This window comes from Ursus arctos, unplaced genomic scaffold, assembly GCF_023065955.2.
Source record: "Ursus arctos isolate Adak ecotype North America unplaced genomic scaffold, UrsArc2.0 scaffold_6, whole genome shotgun sequence".
NCBI lineage: Eukaryota > Metazoa > Chordata > Mammalia > Carnivora > Ursidae > Ursus > Ursus arctos.
Window position 1 is genome coordinate 46,892,219 of NW_026623078.1, and position 23,878 is coordinate 46,916,096.

Here is a 23,878-nt window from a genome sequence, read left to right on the forward strand (position 1 = left end):
CTGTGAGATGCACTTTCACAAAAGAAAATGATTGAGGTAGGCAGTATTAGTAAATGCATGTTAGTTGCAGATGAGGAGGTTACAAGAACAGAAAATAGCTGAAAGTGGGTAGGTGCCTCTGGGAAGCAGGAGTCAGAATTCAGGGGAGAGACAGGTAACTGCAGATTTTTATTATAAACCATGTAGCATGGTTAGACTTATAAGAGGACATGCTTGTACTACTTTAAGTAAATATATATTTTTATTTTTTTAAAGATTTATTTATTTGAGGGCGCCCGGGTGGCTCAGTTGGTTTAGTGTCTGCCTTCTGCTCAGGTCATGATCCTGGGGTCCTGCGATCGAGTCTCACATCGGGCTCCCTGCTTGGCGGGGAGCCTGCCTCTTCCTCTCCCTCTGCTCCTCCCCTCTGCTCATGCTCTCTCTCTCTCTCAAATAAATAAATAAAATCTTTTTTAAAAAAAAAACATTTGTTTATTTGGGGGAGAGAGAGTGCGCACACGAGCCTGAGCCAGGGGAGCGGCAGAGGGAGAGAATCTCAGGCAGACTCTCTGCTGAGAGCAAGCCCAATCCCATGACCTATGAGATCATGACCTAGCTGAAATCATGAGTCGGTAGCCCAACCAACGGAGCCACCGGGTGCCCCAATATATATTAATTTTAAAAACACAAGTGAGTCTTAGTTAAATCAATTTGTTGATAATTTTTGGAAGGTTTCAAGGCAGTGGCTTCAAAATTCTGACATGCGATTTTTTCCAGTGGGAGACTGAATGAGACAAAAAAGGACAATGCGGAGGGGCACCGGGCTGGCTCAGTCGGTGGAGCGTGTGACTCTTGATCTCAGGGTTTTAAGTTCAAGCCCATGTTGGGTGTAGAGATTACAAAACAATAAAATAAAATAAAATCTAAATACCGACTCCCATCAACTCACCTTGACTTAAAAGATAAGGTTTGCTGCCGTGCTTCCCTCTCCATCTGGATTTTGGGAGAGGCAGAGATGTGCTCCTGGGCAAAGGGCATAAGGCCAGGAATAAGGAGGGAGGAATTCCCTGCGCGGAATCATTTCCCTGTGCATCGAGTGAAGTACATCTGTGGTTCCTAAGGAGAAGGGGCACCTTGTCCCGATTCATGGAGCATTCCCCTATATGTAATTTTTCTGTGTATTTCCCTATGACATGACAGCCAGTAAAGTCTTGTTTAAACGTTTCAGCTTGCCTTGATGGTGTCTTTAGTCTAAGCTAACTAAGGTCAGAAGGTTAAGGCCTTTGTGGTTGTCTGAAGAGACCCCCTCCCCACCTGGAGATTGCTCTGGAATAGTAAACTTCCTAGTTCTCAGGTTTGTTTTCTTGAAGGAAGATACTTCTTTACACATTTCTTCTCCCCTGAAAACCTATGACATATACATTGTCATCATCCCCATATTTACAGGTGAAAAACTGAATCCTTGTGAAGCTAAGGGACACATTCAAGGCCATGAGGCAGCAAATGGCAGGGCCGATTAATAAACCCATACTTTTTCCATACAGACCATCCATAATAATTGCTATAATGAAGGTTCAGACCAGTAATTTGTTTAAATATGTGATGCACAAAGTAATCCACAGAAAATTATAATGTATTTAGTTATCTTGACCATCACTTCCCTTTACCTTCAGAGAGGTCGGATTTGTCCAGGGAGTGAATATAAAATGTGATCTCTTTGACAACTAATAATCTAAATCTAAAACAAATAACGAAGAAATATCATTGGCTTGTGGTAGCCTCAGATCACAGGGTTTTACATTGATTTGCTGTTTAAAAAACCGAGATATAATTCACGTTCACCCTTTTCGGGTGTACAATTCAGTGGCTTTTACTATATTCACCACCAACCATCACCACTCTAATTCAAGAACACTCGATTCACTTTTTTTTATTACTGAAGTTGATTCAACAAAAAAGTTCAAAATGAAAACGCACATGACCTGATTTTTATTTTGTAGTAAAACAGGTGCTATGTAGGGGGGACATGTGGAAGCAGTTGATTTCTTCTGGTGAACACACACATTGTTTATACTTATTCCAAAGCTTCTAATACAACATTATTTCCTTGTATTACCACCATTCCAATATTCTTGTTGCCCATGAGTCGCCATCTGCACACATTCACCAACACCAGGTTTATAAAGGGATCGAACCCCCATAGCGTTCCTTGGACACATCTGCCACCATTTAATCTCAATGATAATTTCTTGTCCATAAATTTTTTCAACTCAGGAGGGTGAGCTTTGCTCATAGTGTCTATTCAGATAGTTCAAAGATCCATACTTTGATTTGCTTTTGAAGGCTCTTTTTTTAAAAAAACATTTTTTAAAGATTTTATTTATTATTTATTTGTCAGAGAGAGCACAAGCAGGGGGAACAGCAGGCAGAGGGGGAAGCAGACTCCCCACTGAGCAGGGAGCCCGAAGTGGGGCTCGATCCCAGGACCCTGAGATCATGACCTGAGCCGGAGGCAGATGTGTAACCAACCGAGCCACCCAGGAGTCCCTTGAAGACACTTTTGTTACAGGTACAAGGGAATAGCTAGGTATGTGCAATTGAGCACTCCAAGAAAGATGTCGAGATCTCTAACAAAACTGGAGCCAGCAAATGTAGTGCTACTACTATAGTCTTTAAAAAGGGAACTTCATCACAAGTTATAAGAAAATGACATAGAGCAGTGCCTGGGTGCTCAGTTGGTTAGGCATCTGAATCTTGGTTTCGGCTGAGGTCATGATCTCACCGTGGTGAGATCAAGTCCTACTTTGGGCTCCACACCTGGAGCAAGGTTGGCTTCAGATCCTCTCTCCCTCTCCCTCTGCTTCTCCCCCTACCTGCACTCTCTCTCTAAAACAAACAAATATCTTAAAAAAAAAAAAAAAAAAAAAGAACATCACATAGGGATACCACTGTGTCAATGGTCAGGCCATGGTAGAGACATTTGAATTCTGTCCAGTTCAAGAGCTGTTCTCTAAAAGTGATAAAAAGAAAAGGGTCCAAGGAGTGTAATGAAGATAATCAAACGTAGAAAAGACTCACAGTGAAAGCTTCAAGAGTTTACAGTAATTTAGTCTAGCAAAGTTATTTAAGAACAATCTTAAAGGATTTAAGAGGTTGTCAAACAAAAAATGTGACGACCTTTATTTCCTTCTTCTTTCACCAAGGAAAAGACAAAGAAAATGGATTCATTCTATAGGAAGAAGGATTAGGTTAGCATAGAAAGTCATTGTTAAACATCAAGTGGTGGTGGCAGCAAAATTTCTCTAAAAAAATTTTTAAAAGCTTTTAAAAGTTGTGAAGAATAGTATAAAAAACTCCTTCACTCAGATTCACCAATGTTAACATTTTGCCACACTTGCTTTATCATGTTCTCTCATATATATATATATATATATACACACATTTGGAATTGTTTGAGAGTAAAATTATATACATTATTCCCTTTACCCCTTAATAGGGGGTATTTCCTAACAGAAAGGATATTCTCCTACCAAACCACAGTAATATAAAAATCAGGAAATTAACACTGATACAATACTATTATTTAATCTACAGACCTTACTCAAAATTTTCCTATTATCTCAATAATGTCCATTATTTTTTAAAAAGATTTTATTTTATTTTATTTATTTATTTGAAAGAGAGAGAGAGAGAGCACGAGCGGGTGAGGGGCAGAGGGAGAAACAGACTCCCCACTGAGCAGGGAGCCCGATTAGGGGCTCCATTAGGGGCTCCATCCCGGGGATTTGGGATCATGACCTGAGTCGAAGGCAGACGCTTAACCCACTGAGCCACCCAGGCGCCCCTAAATAATGTCCATTAAAGGGGGAAAAAAAAAAAATTCCCTGTCCGGATCCATGTTGCATTGTTGTCATGTCTCAAGAAGTCCTTTCATATATAACAGTTCTTCAGTTTTTGTCCTTCATAACCTTAATATTTTCATGAATACAGGCAAGATGTTGTGTAGCCTGTCGCACAACTGGGTCTCTGCTGCTAAATCCACAGACACACACACACACAAACGCACACCACAAAAACAGATTGTCATTTGTTTTGGGAGTTTTAAGTGTGGTCTTGAGTGAAGACCATAGGTAGAGTGAACTTACCCTTCAAGGTCCCTGCCAGCCACCTCCTGATTATTCTTAGTATGTTAGAATTATTCTAGATGGTGGGATAGACAATAAAACACTTTTGTATTCAGAACTGCAGTGCTGCATAGATTTTTTTTTCTCGGCATTCCTGCATTTTACAAGTGTTTATTTAACAAAAGTAGGTTTGTCCGTCGAAAAATTAACACCTACTCTTCTTAAACACTTGAGACTTAAATTACCTGTAGACTCCCATTTTCAGAATTTTCTCTTCTCAGTGATGAACTATGCCCTCGCTAGGAAGCAAGAGCTGCAAAAATGGGTGGGTGTTACTCATTAAAACCTTTCAACAAATATTTGTTGAGTGTCAAATTCAAATTTAAATTAAAAACATCAGAGCCCAGGGATCCGACTTCCTTAAACAGGAAGAGGACAGGTCTCTGAAAAGGAGCAGCTCTGAGATTCGATTCTAATATGGATAGCGCCGCGGAATCCCTGACGAGCGAGCCGATAATAAAGTTCTCGGTTTATTCAAACGCGCCGCACAAATGATTAATCCGAATACCAGAGGCCACAGAGGACCGGCGGGGCAGGACTTCCTGAGCGGCTGAGACCACTTTCTCCGCCTCTGTCGGCCGCCCGGCGTTGGCCCTCCTCGAGGTCGTCGCAGCGCTCGGGTCCGCCGGGCGTAGGCCACCACGCTTCGAGCCCCGCGTCCCCGCCAGGCGGCACCTCCCGAGCCCAGGCAGAGCCAAGCACCTGGGAACCGGGCACCGCGAACGCCCCGCGGGGAGGCGGCTCAGGGGAACCGGCTCCTCCGGGCGGCCTCGCCCACTGCAATGCAATCTGGGTGGTTTTTCCAGGTCCCTCCCTGCCTCGTTCCGCGCCCAGTCCCTGCCCCCGCGGCGGGGGAGCGCTGCACGGGGACCGGGGGTGGGGGGGCGAGGCGGCCGCTGCAAGCCAGCGGAGGACGGCTGGGGACCCCTGTCCCACCCTTCATCCTGAAGTCCAGGCCCGGAAAGCGCGCGCCGCTGGACCTCGAGCTGCGGACGAGGATGGTACCGAGCACCCTCGTGGTACCTTGAAGTTCTGCCTGGCCCCGGCAGAGCCCAGCCTCCGCCCGGTCTCCCGGGACGCGAGCTGCTACCTGCGCCACGGGGAGCAGTGCCTACGCCCGCACTGTCCTGCCAGGAAGCGCCGCGGCGCGGCCCTGGGCTCCTCCAACTCCACCCCCTCCCGCCACTCGAATCCTCCGCGGCTCCCCACTTTGCCCGCGCTTCCTGCAGGTGGGGGAAGCAAGAGCTTCAGCCTCCCCAGACACGCACCCTGACAGGTTCTCAGATTTGTACCCGGAGTGGGTTACGGCAGGGAGTGTATACTTGCCTGATTTCACACCATGAATGTAAAGGGTGTCTACCTGGGGCCCAACTAGTAATACTACAGACGGATTTCGGTTTCCCAGAGTAGATAAGTTTGAAATATAAAACTCGAGGACACGTCACCTCTGGCGCTTTTCTCTCACATGTCAAAAGGCCCCACCACATTACCTTCCGATCTGGTGGCTGGGTGGTAATGGAGGGCGCATAAGTCTCTGTGCAGAGCTAGCTTAGCTAGAAGAGGGAGACTGCTCGCAAGGTTGGCCAAATCGACACAGAAGTACAAAGGCAAAGGTATGAGCAGGGCGCATGGGGTCAGAGCGGGGAACTGAGGAAAAAATTTCTTTGGCCTGATTTAGGAAAACGTTAGTGTATACGTTTTGTTTAGAGCCCAGAGCAAACCAAAGGAAGTGGGCCCAGGCATGGAGAAGGTTCTAGTCTCCAACTAGCAGCCAGGACCGAACAAGACATAGCAATTAAGGGAGTAGTTGAGACAAGGAAGTGGGGTCCATTGTGCCTAAATTTCCTCGCGGGGGCCTCCTGCTGCGCAGCGTGCTGCGTCTGCGTCTTCGGGCGAAACCTGGTGGCGGAGTGTGATCCCCGGGCGTCTGGCTCTGTCTCCAGAAGGTGCGCAGCGTCCCGGGGTTAAGAGCAGCGTGTGCCCGGGCTACGGCCCGCAGAGGGGGAGGGCCCACGGGGTTTCGCCTACAGTTTGCACTTAAAGGTGTGTTGGGCTCGGGAGCGGTTTTTCCGGTGTTTGGCAACTGCCCCCGCCACCTCCCGGCTACCGTTGACCGGTACCTCCCTCCGCGGTTCGCCCTCTCGGGGCGCCGCGCCCTGAGCAGCTCCGCACCCAGGGCTTCACCTCTGGCCTCCTTTCGCTTCCCGGCTCCAGGCCTTTTCCCTTGACCCTTTTAAAAGAACCTCCGGCTTCGCTCCCCACAGTCGGCATTTTTCCATGCCCCCCATCCCTCCCCATTACCTTCAAGGAAGGGGTGACTCCCCCCCCCAAGCGACTCCGGCACTCCCCTCCGCGCCTTTCACCCCTCACCCTTTTCCCGTCTGGCCTGGGCTACCCTTTAGGTGGCAACCGCCTCTTCCCCGCCCCTCATGTCTCCCCCTCCTTCTTTCTCGCCCTCTCCTCTCCATTCATCCAGCCATTGTCTCCCGCCCCCTCCTCCCCTTTCCCCAGGCGGCCTCCTCCCCCACCGCTGCCACGTCGTGGTTTGAAGGAGCCAATGGGCCGGCGCCGCCAGGTGTCTCTTACCTGCACCACGTGGGGGAGGGGGAAGGGGCGGGCAGGTAGAGCCACATCCCAAAACAGAAAAGCTTTCAGCCATTGCGCGCTCCACCCGGGGTGCAGCCCTGCTCCTGGCTTTTTGCATAGACGCACGGGCAATTGAATACAAAAAGGGCAGGCCTCCTGCGCCCTCCTTCCCACCCCCCTTCCTGCCCTGGGTGTGGAGCACCGGCCAGGTGTGGGCTTGGGTGGTTGGTTACCGCCTTTTGCACCAGCGGCTGCGAGGAGGAGGGGGGGTGGGCGCTCTTTCTTTTTCTCTTAGAAGAGGGTTTAGCACAGGTTTTCTCGTTCTCACTTCCACCCCACTTCACCGCCTCCCAACCCCCCTCTCCCCCTCCCCACCTATCGTCATGACGGCGTCTCCGGATTACTTGGTGGTGCTTTTTGGGATCACTGCTGGGGCCACCGGGGCCAAGCTGGGCTCGGATGAGAAAGAGCTGATCCTGCTGTTATGGAAAGTCGTGGATCTGGCCAACAAGAAGGTATTTCTCCAGGTTTCTGTCCAAATGATAGGAATGGGGCAAGAAGTTTGTTGTAGAAGTTTGGGGAGTCGGTAAACAAGTGTTCTTGTTTGGCTACTTCTGAGGCTGGACCCGAGGCCTACGGAATCCAGAGTAAAACCAAACGTGTTGGCCGACGGCTTTGGAACCGTTTCACTAATCCGAAATCTGGCTCAGGTGGGGAGGCCGGGCGCAGCCAAGCCAGGTTCTCTGCCCGTCGGGGGACGTCCCGCGGAGCCGGGGTGGGATCCTGGGGCCCGGGTTCCCACTTCCAGGGCCTTTCCGACCTGATCCGGGTGGGGGTGGGGCCGGAGGCTGGGCCGTGCCGACCTCTCTGCCACTGGAGCCGCTCGCGACAGGTGAGCTTTGATTCTGCGGCCAGACCCCACGAGAGGCGCCGGCCGCCCGGGCAGGGGGGCGAGGAAAGAGGGTGAATATGGAGGCTTCCAAATGAGGAAGGGGAAAACTGACCCCAGCTTCTTTCCCCTCTGGAGGTGGGACAGTTGCATGAAGTACTAGTTAGACCGGATCAGTTGGAGCTGACGGAGGATTGTAAAGAAGAAACTAAGATCGACGCGGAAAGTCTGTCCTCCGCGCCGCAGCTGGATCAAGCCCTCCGACAGGTGACAGCCCTGGGCCGCGCCGCCCACCCTTTTCCAAGCCGCGCAGGCATTTCCCCCCGCCCAAGGCAGCCATACCAGGTCCCACGCCCTCGCCGGCGGGTCCACGCGCATCCCGGGTCAGGGTGGCGAGACGCCCGGCCGCGTGGGTGGAAACCCGGTCTGGAAGCCCGGGTGGACTTTTTGGGAGGAGGTCGCTGCTCCTTCAAGCCTCCCAGCCCCTAGGCTCGTGGTCCTAAAGTCGCGAATTTTCGAGTCGTACCTGGGGCCTCGGAATCAGTCGGGTTTTACCAATTGAATGATGAGCAGGAGTTTGAACCCTAGCGCCCGAATCCCCAGGTCCAGACCCCAGCTGCGCCTGTTCTCGGCGGGGTCTGTGGCTCAGCCCTCGGACAGAGGGCGCTGTTGCTGTGGTGTACAGGAGAGGGTGGTCCCCGCGAGGCCTACTAGAGGTGGCCCCGTACTGAGGGTGCCTGCTTGGTTTCAGGCTTCTGGACTCCGAAAGACTCGGTTCTGGTTGCCTTGTTACTTCTTCAGTGGCCTTGGTTCTAGCGCAGGGGAGGGTTTGCAGGCCGGAACCTGTAGGGCTGCTCATAGGGTCACTGTGAAACTGGTGGAATCCCCTTAATGGAATTGAGGTGACCCAAAACCCGGCTACTTCGTGGTTCTGACGGGTACTGGATCAGGGATAGGGCGGGGCGCTACACACCTGTGCACAGGTGCGGGTCAGATCTCTCACGGCCCCTGCCCTAGCACACAAGTTGCGAATTAATAGTGGTAAGCTATCATTTTTGGGTTCTGTTCCAGGAAACGTGTTGCCAGACTTTCCAGAGGTCCTTATACCCATTAACCACATTTGTTTATCACAAACTGGCATCTTTCTTAATCTCGGAACATCCAAACATAAAACAAAGTAACACCAGGGAATGATGTAATCTGAAGGCAACCTGCTGATGAAACGAGACCTGACTTAAAAGTCTTGACTGTGGATTTATTGCAAAAATAGAAGAGGGCATGGAAGGAAGAATGTGTATGCTAAATTCTCCTGTCTGTGAAACGTGGGTTGATTGGAAAGCTTTCCTATCTAAAGGAATCTAGATAGTTTGTGGGAATGAAGCCTTTCTGATGTTGGCCCCAGCACTGGTGTCCCCTTACATGGCAGTGTGGTTTTCCTTGGTTATCAACACGTGGGGCCACTCTGCCAGAGTTTGGAAATCTTGCCTCAGTTGCATCCTTGTGTCTTGTTTTCAGTTTAACCAGTCAGTAAGCAATGAACTGAATATTGGGGTCGGAACCTCCTTCTGTCTCTGTACTGATGGGCAGCTTCATGTCAGGCAAATCCTGCATCCTGAGGCTTCCAAGAAGGTAAGAGTGCTGGCTTCTCAGAATGATTGGACCTTTGGGGGTGACTGGAGGTATGTGTGTGTGTGTTTTAATGGTTTATCCAAGTTTCTCCATTTTAAAAAGATGCATATTGGGAGTTACTGTTTCATGGCAGAATTTCAGTTTGAGAAGATGACAAAGGAATGGTGGTGATGGTTTCACAACAATGTGGAGGTACTTAATGGCACTGAACTGTACGCTTACATGTTAAAATGGTAAATACTGTGTTCTGTGTGTTTTACCACAAAAAATTCATGACCCTTCAGTAGAGCTATTCGAGATGGCAGTGATTTTATAGATACTGTCTGGTGACTTCATAAAAGTTTCTCTTTTTGTTTCTGTTAAGTTTTTGAGATGTTGTGTCTTTTCCAAAGCATATTAGCTGACTTTTTGACTTTTAAATTAACAGCAAGTAGGCAGGAGAAAACATTTACTTTTAAGTTTTAAGGCATTGTAATAGTCCCATCTGTGTGGAAAGTGCTTTATCTTAGGAAGGAGCAAAGTAAAAGGTTGAATTAAACCTTTTTAATTGTAACTAATTTCATTTAAGAGCTGTGTACTGTGTAAAGACAGCCATATAACTAGTGAAACATTAATTATAGCATACTGCACTTTGACTTAAAGTAAATGTTCAAAACTGATTAAATATTGTGTCAAAACAGTAGGTTCAGCCTCCTCTTTTACTTTGCTGGTCTTTCTGATATGGAAAAGAATATGGAGTGAGAAAAATACAACCTTACTGTAGATACGTGATTTCTATCCCTGGGAAGAATACTGAGGAGCTGAGGGAAAATGGAGAGTGTAGAGGGCAGACCCAGTGTAGCCAATCATTGCTAATATAGTTGATCTTATCAACTTAATTAGTTTGAGCTGTAACTTTTTATTGTAGGCAAATACTGAACTTGAAAAGATGAAATATTTTTAAGGAAACTGGATGAGGCAAGTCTTGAAAGAAAGATTTAGACCGACAGTTGATGTCACAAGTGTAGTGGGCAGTCAGTGCAGGTTTTTCTTTTTACCTCCCTAGGGAAGAAATGGAAAGATACAAGTTAAATATACAATGACAGTTTCAAAAGTCTGAGAGAAATTCAAGTTCCCATATCTTAAGAGTTGAGAAAACCACTTCTTTTATAGCAATCTTAGTAATTACTCAGTTAAAAAAGGGGGGAGTGTTTTTCATTAATTAGATGCTGGACCAATTGCTATACCCTTGATCCAGAAATAGATACGAGGGTATTTTTCTTCCCCTCAAACTCCTATGGAGAGGGATAAAACTTAATCCTATCCCTATTGCACTGAAGGAAAACAGCTGTTTTTATTTTAAATGGACTGCTTTAAATTCTGGAAAACCTCCAGAGAATAATTGAGACATTTTCCTGAGTCATTTCTATCAGGGTTTTGATAAACCTAAAACAGTTAGTTTAGTATCCTAAAACGAGAAACTAGTATCGTAAGGTAATTCTATTCATTAAAAAAGAGAAAATCGTAAAGCAAAATAATCTTGCCATTCAGAAAACTATATTAAATTGTTTTTCTCTAGTAAGAACATATTTGAAAATATTCTTCCAGGTGTTTGTAGAAAAGCCTATTTTTACGAGGAGCATTCATACTACACACTTCTTTTTTTTTTTTTTTTTAAGATTTTTTATTTATTTTATTTATTTGACAGAGAGAGACAGCCAGCGAGAGAGGGAACACAAGCAGGGGGAGTAGGAGAGGAAGAAGCAGGCTCCTAGTGGAGGAGCCTGATGTGGGGCTCGAACCCAGAACGCTGGGATCACGCCCTGAGCCGAAGGCAGTTGCTTAACCACTGAGCTACCCAGGCGCCCCCATACTACACACTTCTTATTCTACTTTATAATTTAGTGTAACATCTTTTAAGAATTAAATGTTCAGTATTTTAAGTGGATACAGCCATTTAAACTAACCTTTTATTGTTGAACATGGAAGTTATTCTCATTAACCAACAGCTTTAAACGAGGATTCTTGTAGGTAATCCTGAAGATTCACCATTTTCTTAGTAACTATTTTGAAAACTGACCATGGCACAATGATATCTATTTTATTTTTTTAAAAGATTTTATTTATTTATTTATTATAGTGATCCCTATACCCAATGTGGGGCTGGAACTCAACAACCTTGAGATCAAGAGTCACATGTTTTACTGACTGAGCCAGCCAGGTGCCCCAATATCTATTTTAAATATAGCAGGAGCAGGTCTACATCTAATAGAATCCAGTTAGGAAATCTGGATAGAAAGAGCTATCATTGGTTAAATGTTACAGGATGCAAACATTAAAAAGTCTTTATTCCTTGACTTTCTAATGTGTAAATGGGTAGAAATTCCCAGTGAGTGAAGAGAAACTATTTTGAGATTGTAAGACAAATCTAAATTCAATTTTTAAAAATTCATCTTTGAAAGTTATTCAACATGGGGTTTTCCCCCCCACTAGGGGAAACAAAAACATAATAGTATAATATTTGCCCAGGCAGTTGAACTAGCTTAAGAACCACAAGAGTCGTGCTAGTGGAACAGCAGGTAACTATTTCTCCTTTGCTCTTGAGATTTGTGGTATCTTTTTCTTCTTTCTTTTTCTTTTCTTTTCTTTTTTTTTTTCTTTTGAAGTCTAATTTGAGTTCTTGGGTATAGCCAGAATCTTGGTCAGGAAAACTAATGTGGGACTACAACTTGGCACAAAAATCATCCTTTTTAGGTAATCAGGAATTTACTATCTTACTCTATTTCAGTACAGAAAATATGTATTACATGAAACCAGTATTTAAAAGTACTATGTTTTGTAACTGAATCCTATGTCTAGGTAGACACTGTAAACATAGGCATCTTTATGAGAACTGAAAGGGCTAATATTGCTGCCTGAAAATACAGATGGTCTCAAATGATTATGGCTGAAAAGAGTGTAGTTTTATCAATCAGAAAATACATGATAGCCCAAATGTATTATAGCTTCAATGCATGATGGAACACAAATGTAATCTATTACCTTAAAATAAGGTATTTTTTCCATGACACTTGTATATAGGATGTAATACTGTACTAGAAAATAAAGTCAGTCTTTGATTAAAAAATTTAATTGTGGTGAAATATACTTCCATTCAATTCTTAGGTTTCTGATTAGTAGAGAAGCACTGAACTAAATTCATCTAGTTAACAGTGTCTACTTTTGTCCTTCCTCAGAATGTATTACTGCCTGAATGCTTCTATTCCTTTTTTGACCTACGAAAAGAATTCAAGAAGTGTTGCCCTGGTTCACCTGATATTGATAAACTGGATGTTGCAGCAATGACAGAGTGTATCCTTTTAAGTGATTTACCCAAGAATCATTTGAAAAGGTAGCTCCAGATAAAATGGCAATTCAAGAAAGTTTAAAATATTTTTTAAAAGATTTGTTTGAGAGAGAGAGCATGTGAGCATGAGAGTGGGGAGAGGGGGAGAGGGAGAGACTCTGCAAGCAGACTCCCTACTGAGCAGTGAGCCTACGCAAGGCTTGATCCCATGACCCAGGAGATCGTGAACTGAACCGAAAACAGGAGTTGGAGACATTTATTTAAACATTTATTTAGAAAGCATGAGTGGGGGTGGGGGCAGAGGAAGAGGGCAAGAGAGGATCTCAGGCAGACCCCTCACCAAATGCAGAGCCAGATGGAGGGCTCAGCTTCACTACCCTGAGATCATGACCTAAGCCAAGATCAAGAGTCAGTCTCAACCTCCTGAGCCACCCAGGCACCCCACCCCTAAAATATTTTTAACTTTGTTAGTATATGAATGAAATTGCCCTGTCCAAAATTTGTCTATTGTACTAGGAAGAACTAATAGTACAATTACAGGTATCTTTGAAAGTAGTTAGGATTTACTGAATTTGAATACTGGTTAGGTTAGATGGATTTAGAGTTGGATTTTTATGAATTGAGCACATCTAAAATAGAACTCAAGGTCACATTATGGGAGTGTCTGGATTTTTTGGTTGATAAAGATTGTGAAGACTACCTTCTTTGATACTGATTCTAAGTCCGCTTGTTCTTCATTATCTTGGTTTTAGGACTTTGACATCTTCTGGATGGATAAGAATTTTTTTTTAAGTAGTGGGTATTTGCTCTTTACAAACATTTCTTTTTAAGATTTTATTTCACAGTGTGTGTATGTGTGAGACAGAGCGAGCGCGTGTGCTCAAGCGCACTTGAACAAGCAGTGGGGAGGGATAGAGGGAGAAGCCAACTCCTGTTGAGCAGGGAGCCTGATGTGGGTAGGACTTGATCCCAGGACCCTGAGATCATGACCTGAGCCAAAGGCAGATAACTGACTGAGCCACCCCGGTGCCCCTTCACAAACATTTCATTGGTACCCCTTTTAACCCTTCTTGGGTTTCTCAAATACATATGAGATTGTGGTGATTATAATAAGTCATCTTTTGAGATGATAAAATGATGTTGGGACTTTACCCCTAAGTTCTTTGATTACCAAGGTAGTATATTTGCTGCACTCTGTATTGTAAAAGTAAATTTTATAACCACAAATCTTGTAGTCATGACCGACCCATCATCTTTCATCCAGTAAGTCTTTAAAGTGCTAACTCATAAGTAGTCATATGCTAACATCAGATGTGAAATTGAGTAATAGAAGAGTTGGGCAACTCACCCAAAGCCGCTGAGAACCAACTTGAAGTCAAATTTAGTTACTTTCAGGAACTTGTGGGTTATAGATGTTTATTCTTAAACTTTCTCATTCTTTTCAAGAGCTAAAGCCTGATTCTTGTTTTATTACAAACTTTCATTTCCTGATTGGAAAATGTTTGCACGTTTTTTTCTAACCCCTTGTAAGCAGGTCAAACCCATTGCATCTGCCTTCTTTCTGGAAGTAGTTGGAAAGTTGCTTTAGCATCACTACTAGTGCTTGGAGGGGGTGCAGTAAGCTCATTTTGAGGGAATTCTTGTAAGAATTAAAAATTCTTACTAATTGTTTTGTTGGTTTGAATGTGGTATTAGTCCTTGAGGTCTACCATCACAAATACTATGAGACTCTGTGGCTTAAGCAACAGAAATATTATGTTTTCACAGATCTGGAGCCTGGGAAGTCTAAGGTAGACAAAATAGAGAACCAAAGAAATCTAGAAAAAAAATAGCTGGAGGGAAAATCTAATAAGTTATTTAATTTAAAAAAAGACTGTTTGAGTAGAAAAAGCAGTATATTAAGAACTATCTTTGACTATTCAGTATCCTCTTTTGGCAAAGACAGTCTTCCCCTAGTGGTTATAGGTCATATGCTAGTAAAAATTTCCGTAGCTACAAGCAAGAGGTTCTTATATTTGGGTTTTCAGTTTTCTCAATGTGTTGATAGTTCAGGGAAAACTTATTAGATGTTCATCTGTTTTCTTTTCTCTCCTTTGTTTCTTCTTGAGACCTTCATGTATATACAATTTGGGGTTATTAGTGAACATTTTTATTTTTAGTGTGGTAATCTGGACTTTTTACTTGCTCTGTGCTTTATTATCTACACACCAGTATGTAGTCCTTTTTAAGTACTTATAGTACAGTATATAGTATTTTTTAAAATAAAAATGGAACTATCTGACATTTAAGTGAAGAGAGAGGATGGTTTGCCAATTATTTTTTGTCATTCATTATAATTCTAGCTCTAAAATGATTTGTTGGTGGTTCTTTTTTCAAGCGCCATGAAGATGAAAATCAGAAATACTTGACTATAGTAAACAAATGAATTTTGAATAAAGCTAACTTGGGCTCCATTTCAGGCACACGACACTTGAAATATGAAGGAGCTCATGCCATTTAGTAATGCATTCATCGGAAAAACTAGGGTATTTTCTATTTCTTAAATATCTTAATTATATCCTGCTTTCTTTGGGCTTACATTGGAAGAGTCTTAGATTCATAGTTTTATTCCCAATTAGAAAATAGAATTTTAATCTTAACTGTTGTTAGTAATGTTTTATCTGCATATTTCTTTCCCATTTAATAGGTAAGAAATCTTAAGCTTTCCTGTCAGTGGTTTTTTTACATTGCAGCCGTGATCAATTGTTTTATGACTCTGTTGAGAGGAGACATTATTTCCTTGACTGGGCCACCAAAGTTCCCAGGTCAAAAGCAATCATACCGAATTTGACTATGCACTTGTCCTTATCTATGCAGAGGATTTCCACAATGTCTGGACTGAGGAGTTGTGTTCTTTCAGATCACTAAGTATTTCCCTTTTGAGTATGGAAATGACACTGAATTTGGAAATCTAAAGATGGTCATTACAGGTCCTTGATGGTTTTGCCAAGTAGATGGGGAGTCATTTGCTCCTGAGGGATTACCTGTCCAACCAGGTAAACCAGGGGAGGGAGAGGCGCTTGCCAACACTTGGAAAGGAACAAGTAAGAGAATATGCAGCTTCCCTTTCCTGAGAAAGTTACTTGTCTTCTCCAAGACTCCCTTTTATCTTAGGTATTCCCAAACGAAAGCTTTGTAAACGACCAAGAGCTGTGTAAATGAAAAAGTAGGATTGCTTTGATAAAATAAAGGGTTTAGGAATTTCTTGAATGTAGTGCTGGTCCTTAATTTAGCACTTATTTTCCTCTTCTTTGTGTTGGTTCTGAGACCACTTCTGGTGTTAGTGGTGGACCTCCCTGAGTTCTTCAAGGTGCAGTTTTGTTACCTGCCTTTTAAAGTATGCAGTCTCGGGAGAAGACCTCATTTAGCAGGTGAACTGTGGGTAACATTTTGTAAGCTTTTTATTTAATCAGATGAGGTGGTAAGGGTGTGAAAATAGGAATTGAGGCCTCTGATTTTGGTGGGGGGGGGGAGTATCTTAGATTTTTTTGAGGAAATTAATACTAGTTTTCTCCTGTGAAAACGGTGTTTTGATTATGGGATTGTTTGACTTTTATCCATTTTAAGAGAAAAGCAACCCTATTTTTCCCCCGATGGTGGATGGAATTACTTCCTGCTGGTTTCTTAACCTATGTTTTCCTACCTTTGTTATTTTCTTAGCTTTGTTATTTAATTTATTCTCATTAATCAAGACCTCTTCCATTGTGTATACTTTGCCAAGCCTTTAATAAGAACTTTTTAATAAAATCTGGCCTTGTAAGGAGAGCAGGTAAAAGAAAACTTGTGAGTTAAGTGCTTACCATATATGCCACCAGCAGTCTCCTCACAACTGGTGGAGGAGTGTCATCCCCTTTTTACAGCTGGGGAAACTGAGACTTAGAGGTTTTAGCTAGAAGTGCCAGCATTTGAGCCAGAGTCATTCTGATGTAAAAATCGTGCTCCTTAACTAGGGGGTAATATTCTAGAATTTATAAAGCTCATTTGAGGGTGATGTTGGCTATTTAAATAGATGATGTCCCTTCTAGGTGTATGTTCTGTGTTTCCTGAACACATAGTGAACTGTTCAGCAAGAAAGAGGAGTTAATTTTGTAAAATTTCTATCCAGTTGCATCCATATGTGCTGTTAATTATCAGCAAATACCATTTCACAAGAGCAGTTTTCCACTGTAAGGATGGAAAAAAAAGATCAGTAAACTACCCTTGTCTGCCCATCCAAGGGTTAGTAGGGGTGTGTGTGTTTGTGTCTGTCTATCTGTCTGTCTCACCACTTCTTGATGGGGTGAAGGATTTGTGTGTGTGCATGCACTAACACAGTGACATTGGCCTATTTTTCCCATTTAGTAAAGATGGAGATGGGCGCCTGGGTGGCTCAGTGGGTTGGTTAAGCGTCTGCCTCCTGGGATGGAGTCCTGCATCCGGCTCCTTTCTCCCTCTGCCTTTCTCTCTCTCTGTCATGAATAAATAAATAAAATCTTAAAAAAAAAAAAAAAAAAAAGATGGAGATAAAAGCCTTAACAGGAGAATGGTTAAGAACATGAGCTTTGGAGTCCGATTTGTTGGGGGCAAATTTCGTGTGCCCCTCAGCTTCAGCTTCCCCATCTTAAAATGGGCATGCCTATTGTAAGGAATAGTAAGATACTATATGCAACCACTTAGCCAGTGCCTGGCCTGCCACACACTTTCCCATGTTGACCATGACCCTTTGAACCTCCCTGGGTTGTTGGGGGTCTCAGATGAAGAAAAACAGCTTCCAAGGACTTAAAGAAAGGACTTGCTTACTGATTTAAGACCTTATTTAAACTGTTTTGCACTTAAAAAAATTGTTTTGACTTTGAGTGAGATTGGATATAGACCTTTTAAAACGTCAAGTACATGTTAGTACAGCTAATCTTCAAGGCTAATTTTGCTTCTGCATTTGTAAAATTGTATGTGTGGTTAATTCCGCACTTCCGAGCTTATTCTGATAAACTGAACTGGGCCTTCACAGTTGCATAAGCCTTCATTGCCCTGAGTAAAAAGGGGAGGGGAGTGCTGAATCCTCCTTGGTACCTTTCTGCGTATAAAAGAGATTTTAAATATCTTCAGGTGTACAGTTAAGCTAGGTTAGTAGTTGACCTTGTTAGCTGGAGGGGGGAAGAAATTATCTTTGGCATGACATCGGCATGGAATGAGCCAAATCCACAAATACTCTGGTTTGCGGTCTATAATAAGGACTAGAAATACTGTATATTCTTGGCCAGCACTCAGTTATGTTAATTTTGTGTGGTTTATTTTAATTATAAAATAATTTACTTTTAAAATGTGAGTTTGGGAGTTTCAAGATAATTTTTTGGTTTGTTTTAGAAGGACTTAGAAGATTTGTTTTCATAGTGTCTCCCTTTCCTAATTTGTTTATCTCACCTAACTGTCTTTTTCTAAAGTAAGAATGTTCATTCTTTTGTTGAATTAGCCCCATGTCTATCTTTCCTATCTCATTTCTTTGGTGGTGTAGTCGAGTTGTCAGTTCTGTGTTCTGTTACAATAATATCTCCCGAAGTACTATTTGCTAGGATGGGTCTTATTGTTTTCCCTCTTGGAAAGAGTAAGCCTTCTTGGAATAGAGTTAAAACTGTGGTTTTAGATTTTCCCCCCCCCAGCATTTTATTACTGGTATGAAAAAGTTTTTGTCGCCTTGACTGCTAGTTATATTTTATAGTGGCATTCTTGATTTGCCTCTTTCAGAGCTCACTTTAAAATACAGAAGATTATTTATAGAACCTTTTTTTTTAATTATGCAATTCATTTAAGGGTAATTTATCAATTCTTTCGCTTCTTTCTTTCTCCCCTAATTGTAGGAAATTCAGTTCTTCCTTGGGGTACTAATACAACTTTTCTCTCCCCATATTCTGTTGGCTGTTCCTTTGTTCATTAGCATAGGCATTTCATTGTAATATGTCTGGCCATTAAGCCATTGTGTTTTAAATAAAAGAGCAGAGTAGAAGGAGAGGACACAGACTTGTCTTCTGAGGGGTCTGTGGCAGGGAAAAATGGCTTGGGGTTAGAATTTTTAATTGGGATGCAGTTATAATGTAACTTAAACATTCCACAGTGTATTTGTTTTATATATGTGATTCTCCTAGTATAAGCTAAAAATTTAGTTTGAAAAAGATGTCACTTACAAGCTAATATTTATAACCAAATGTGTCTATTTTTAGGCAGCCAGAAAAGGTAACTTTTGAATGGATGAGCTAATAGTGGCGAGCTTTGTTTTTTATTTTGTTTTTTTTTTTTTTGAGATGGTGAGCTAATATTGATGAACTGTGTAAAATCTTACTCTCTGAATTTCACCTTCAGCTAATACAAATTTGGGTTGAATCCTGAAATCCGTTTCCCTGAAGGTAGCACTAAGGAAAACGTTCCTCCTATTCAAATAAAGGCAAAGTCTGGGCTTCTGTAAGCTTAGTATAAATGTTGCACTTTGCTCAGTTATAGCCTGAAATGTTAGTGTTGTTCCCACCGTGTCTGGCTTTACCCTTTCTCATTTCCTCATGGCATTTCTCATCGTAAAGCTGGCTAAGCCTGTTCATGCTGTTGTGGCTGCCTGCAGGGCAGAATGAGTAAGTTGCATGATGAGCCATAAATCAGGAGGCACAGACTCATCTTCCCTTCCCTCAAGATCAGACGTGCAGCAAGTCATTCAATATATAATTATAAATTGATAGGGGAAAGAATTGGTACTAAAACTTTTTTTTTTCTTTACCCTCCCTTTATTTGTGACTTATGTTAAATTCTGGTAAGGATTATGAATTGAACGAGCCTTCTGAAGAGAGGGTGTGTGTTGTGTGTGTGTGTGTAAATGTGTGTAAGTTTTGGTTTTGGTTTGGGCATGCAGGAGGTTGGGTGACTTTTAAAAGTTGTCAGGAGCTTAGAGCTGCTGATCCTTGGTGTGTGATGTCTTGAAGGGAAACCTGTTGGGACGTGTCATGTGGAACCAAGTTAGCCAAATGTCTAGAACATATTCCTACTTTAAAAGCAGAATTCAGTAAATAATTCTTCATCTACTAATCTACGTCTACCCAGACAGGATACTTTACATTTTCACTTTTGATCTTTTTCACTTGGCTTTTATATATACATTTAGAAATCATCTCATGACGGATTCACAAAACGAATTAAGCAAAGCTTCTTATCTTGGTGCAGGGAATTATGTACACATAGTCAAATCAGAGCTGTATTGTAATTCCGGCTCTCACCTACCAGCCTACCAGCCAGGAGACTGGGTGACTTACAAAACTTCTCTAAATTCTAGTCTCTTCATCCATTTGGTTTTACCATTACCTACCTGGTAGGGCTGTTGCAAAAATTGGAGGAAACAGATGGTGTTTGGCATGAAAATGGTGTTTAATGCCATCATTTAGGTCAATAGATTCTGAGAAATGATAGGTGCTGTGGTAGATGGATAGAGATCAGAGGAAGGTAGGGACCTGTGCTGAGGAAATCCATAGTACAGTTGAGAGAGTAATATTTTATAGGAATAGTAATATCTAATCAACTCTTAAATTGATGGTTGTAGCATCGAGCAGTTAGAGAAGGTATTGGTGCTGGGTAGGAGTTACCTATGGTCTCATTTGGTTAGAGGATTAGGAAGATAAGAAGGCTTCATAGAGGAATTACCTGAGCAAAGGTGAGAAGGCTTGATACCTCTTATTTATAGAGGAGAGAAAACAGTGGTTTGAATGGAATATACTCTCCTACTACTATTCCTCCAGAGCTCATTCCCCTCCAGTATTCTGTTTGGGGACAGAATATTGTGATGTGGTAAACATTCCTGTGACATGCTGGCTTTGGCTATTTTCCGGCAATCTCTATTCCTTTAGGCCAGACATCAGCAAACTTTTAGTAAAAGGCCAGGTAGTCAGTAGTTTAGATTTTTATAGACTACATATAGTCTCTGCTCATATTTGTCTTTTTTCAATCCTTTAAAAATGTAAAATCCATTCTTTTTCTGGGCTGCACAAAAACAGGCTAAGGATCAAGGGTTGACTTTTGTGGTTTTTTGGGTCATTTCTGAAGGTAGGGGGTACGTGTGTCTGTTGATAGTGGTTTTGAGATGGCACTGTACTGGATTCTTAGGTGGTGTTTCTTTGGCCAGTTTTCTTTTTTTTTTTTTTAAAGATTTTATTTATTTATTCGACAGAGATAGAGACAGCCAGCAAGAGAGGGAACACAAGCAGGGGGAGTGGGAGAGGAAGAAGCAGGCTCATAGTGGAGGAGCCTGACGTGGGGCTCGATCCCGTAACGCTGGGATCACGCCCTGAGCCGAAGGCAGACGCTTAACCGCTGTGCCACCCAGGCGCCCCAAGGCCAGTTTTCTTGAAAATCTGTTCAGTAATGGTCTCATATAAGCTTTTTCTGATGGTTCAGTAGGTGGTAAGGGGTGAAGTTGAAACAATTGGGAACTGTTACTCTATACTAGTGGCTTTTGTTTTTTGTTTTTTTAAAGATTTTATTTATTTGACAGAGAACACAAGCAGGGGGAGTGGGAGAGGGAGAAGCAGACTCCCCACTCGAGCAGGGAGCCTGATGCGGGGCTTGATCCCAGGACCCTGGGGATCATGACCTGAGCCAAAGGCAGACGCCTAACGACTGAGCCACATAGGCGCCCCCAGTATACTAGTGGTTCTCAACCTGGGTTGATTTTTGCTCATTCGGAGACATTGGGCTTTGCCCGGAGATACTTTTAGCCAGAACTGGGGGTGGATAGAGGCCAGCATGCTAGTAAAAATCCTGTAGTACACAGGACCCCTCCACACACCCCAACAAAGAATTATCTGGCCTATGTGCCAATAACGCCAAGGTTGAAAAACTGATTTATACAATGGGATTGGTCTCCATTTCTTGAATGCCTTTCTCTTGACTCTTATAGACCCTGGCAAGGCTAAAGGCAGTATTGGAATTGCAGCGTTCCAGACGACTGTTCAGTGGCAGAGTTTGTGTGATACACTATGGCTAATCATTGCTAATCCTTCTTAGTTCTGTAAGGATTCTTAAAAGCCCTCCCACCCCCACCCCTGCCTCCCCAGAAAAGTTAGGGCAGTTGTCTCCCCAAAGTAGTTTCATCATTTGGCTCTTGTTTTTCTGTCCCGTCGTCATATTCCTTGAAAACGGCACTCGATTAATACTTTACTGTGTACCTTTCGTGGATAATCGTTTGTTTTATTTTTTTTATTTTTAAGACTTTTTTTTAAATCTTATTTTATTTATTATTTATTTATTTTATTTATTTGACAGAGAGAGTGAGAGCTACAAGCGCAGGGGAAACGTCAGGCAGAAGGGAAGGTTGAAGCAGACTTCCCGCTGAGCAGGGAGCCCACCGTGGAGCTCGATCCCAGGACCCCAGGATCATGACCTGAGCCAAAGGCGGACGCTTAACCAGCTGGGCCACTCAGGCACCCCTAAGACTTTATTTTTGAGTAATCTCTACACCCACTGTGGGACTCGAACTACAACCCTGAGACCAAGAGTCACGTGTTCTACGGAATGAGCCAGCAGTGCCCCCAATAATCATTTTAATGACCCAATCCATGGTCCTTCCTCTGCAGCTTGAGCATCTCCTGGGATTGTTTTTCTAATCCTTCAGTGGGTAGCACATTTATTTCATCACTAGATGATGTGAAGGGTTGGATGGAGGGGGGGAGAGTGCAGAAATTATCTACCATTTCAGCTTGGTTATTATCCTATGAGTATACAAATAGGCATCTGGTGAATGACCCTCGAAGTATGATTATCACGGGTTATGAAAGTTGGCCACCCCAGGGCTCTAGGAAGAGGGGGAGGACGTCCCTTTTTATAATGCCTGCTTTGTGCCCTGAACTTGTTTTATCTCCTTTAATCTTCACAGAAAAGCCCAGGGAGGTAAAGATTATCACAGCTTTGGCTTTTCAGATAAGCTGAAGTTTAATGGGGTTAAGTAATTTGCCAAGGAACATATGGCTGCATTTCTACATGTGGTATATTTAATGGCAGAGAAATGTAGCTGGATGAGGGACTACGCAAAGTGAATGAAGTGAATTTCCCAGCATAGTGGGAAAACAGTGTCTCTTCAGTGGAGAAAGAAAGGAGAGGGGAGTGGAGGGTGTGTAGGAATGAAGTGGAAAGGGATTTTGAATTGAATGGAAAAGGATATTGCTCTTTGAATTAACTCTTCAGATGATTGGTTATGATGCTTGGTGGAAGGGAGCTCTCTGAACTGTTCTAACATTGTATCCTCTTTGATTGCAGTGAAGTTGTACTTAGAAGTTAATGTCTTCGTTTTTTACCCTAATAAAATACCAGTTAGAAAACTAGAATAAAGGCAAACATTCTAATAACCGCCACCCAGATAGCTGTTTTCATTTTAAACTCGGGGAAAGACACAGTCCTGTAGTGTTACCTGTTACATGCATTGTGCTACATTATGAAATTTATACAAATTTATACATAATACAAAGTGTGACGGTAGTATTGAAACTTAAAAATAGCAAAATTAAACATTTTTATAACGGTTAGCTTCTTGACAAAGATACAGGCTTATTTTAGAGAAATTGTAAATTTGTTTTTTTTTTTTTTTTTTTTTTTTAAAGATTTTATTTATTTATTTGATAGAGATAGAGACAGCCAGCGAGAGAGGGAACACAAGCAGGGGGAGTGGGAGAGGAAGAAGCAGGCTCATAGCTGAAGAGCCTGATGTGGGGCTCGATCCCATAACGCCGGGATCACGCCCTGAGCCGAAGGCAGACGCTCAACCGCTGTGCCACCCAGGCGCCCCGAGAAATTGTAAATTTGTAAAACTTGATGGAAATCTTTTCTGGTCTCACCCTCTATCACAGCTTAAGCCATGCATTTCTTAAAAGCCCTATTTCCTGGCTTACCCAAAGCATGTATCGACTTGATCAAGAGCCACATTGGCCATTGTTAGCTCTGAGCCTTTGAATAGTTTCTACAAATTCACTCTAAAAGGACAAGTGTTCGCTGCCATCTAAGATGGCCAGAGTACATGGCTCTAAAAATCTTCTAATGGGGAGGTTCTCAGTAAAAGTGGCATCATAGAAATAGTGTCATCTGTAATCTGAAGTGTCTTTTTTCAAACAGCCTAAGAAAGCCAATGATACCTCGTAGTCTTGACTGTATGTCTTTAAGTCCACAAGTTCATTGCCTTGCATATGCTGTAAAGATAATAGGATGTAGGGATTTACTAACTTTGGTGTATACCTCATGGTTTGACACTAA

At 42.8% G+C, this 23,878-nt stretch overlaps 1 protein-coding gene and 1 pseudogene across 6 annotated transcripts in view; one reads left to right on the top strand and one right to left on the bottom strand.

Moving 5' to 3' along the window:
* Positions 1-2,053: 2,053 nt before the first annotated feature.
* Positions 2,054-2,272, bottom strand: LOC113252647 (small nuclear ribonucleoprotein G-like; annotated as a pseudogene).
* Positions 2,273-6,791: 4,519 nt separating this feature from the next.
* The window catches only part of ESRP1 (epithelial splicing regulatory protein 1), a 56,212-nt gene continuing 39,125 nt past the window's right edge, over positions 6,792-23,878 (top strand). For 4 of the 6 annotated variants that reach the window (XM_057308026.1, XM_048212661.2, XM_057308027.1 and 1 more), the window contains exons 1-4: positions 7,023-7,264; positions 7,777-7,905; positions 9,154-9,267; positions 12,483-12,597. In XM_057308026.1, coding sequence (XP_057164009.1) covers positions 7,133-7,264; positions 7,777-7,905; positions 9,154-9,267; positions 12,483-12,597 — 490 coding nt within the window. In that variant the 5' untranslated portion in view covers positions 7,023-7,132. Of the gene's footprint in view, positions 7,265-7,776; positions 7,906-9,153; positions 9,268-12,482; positions 12,598-23,878 lie in introns of all 6 variants that reach the window. The other 2 variants (XM_057308028.1, XM_057308029.1) reach the window with 2 other exon arrangements.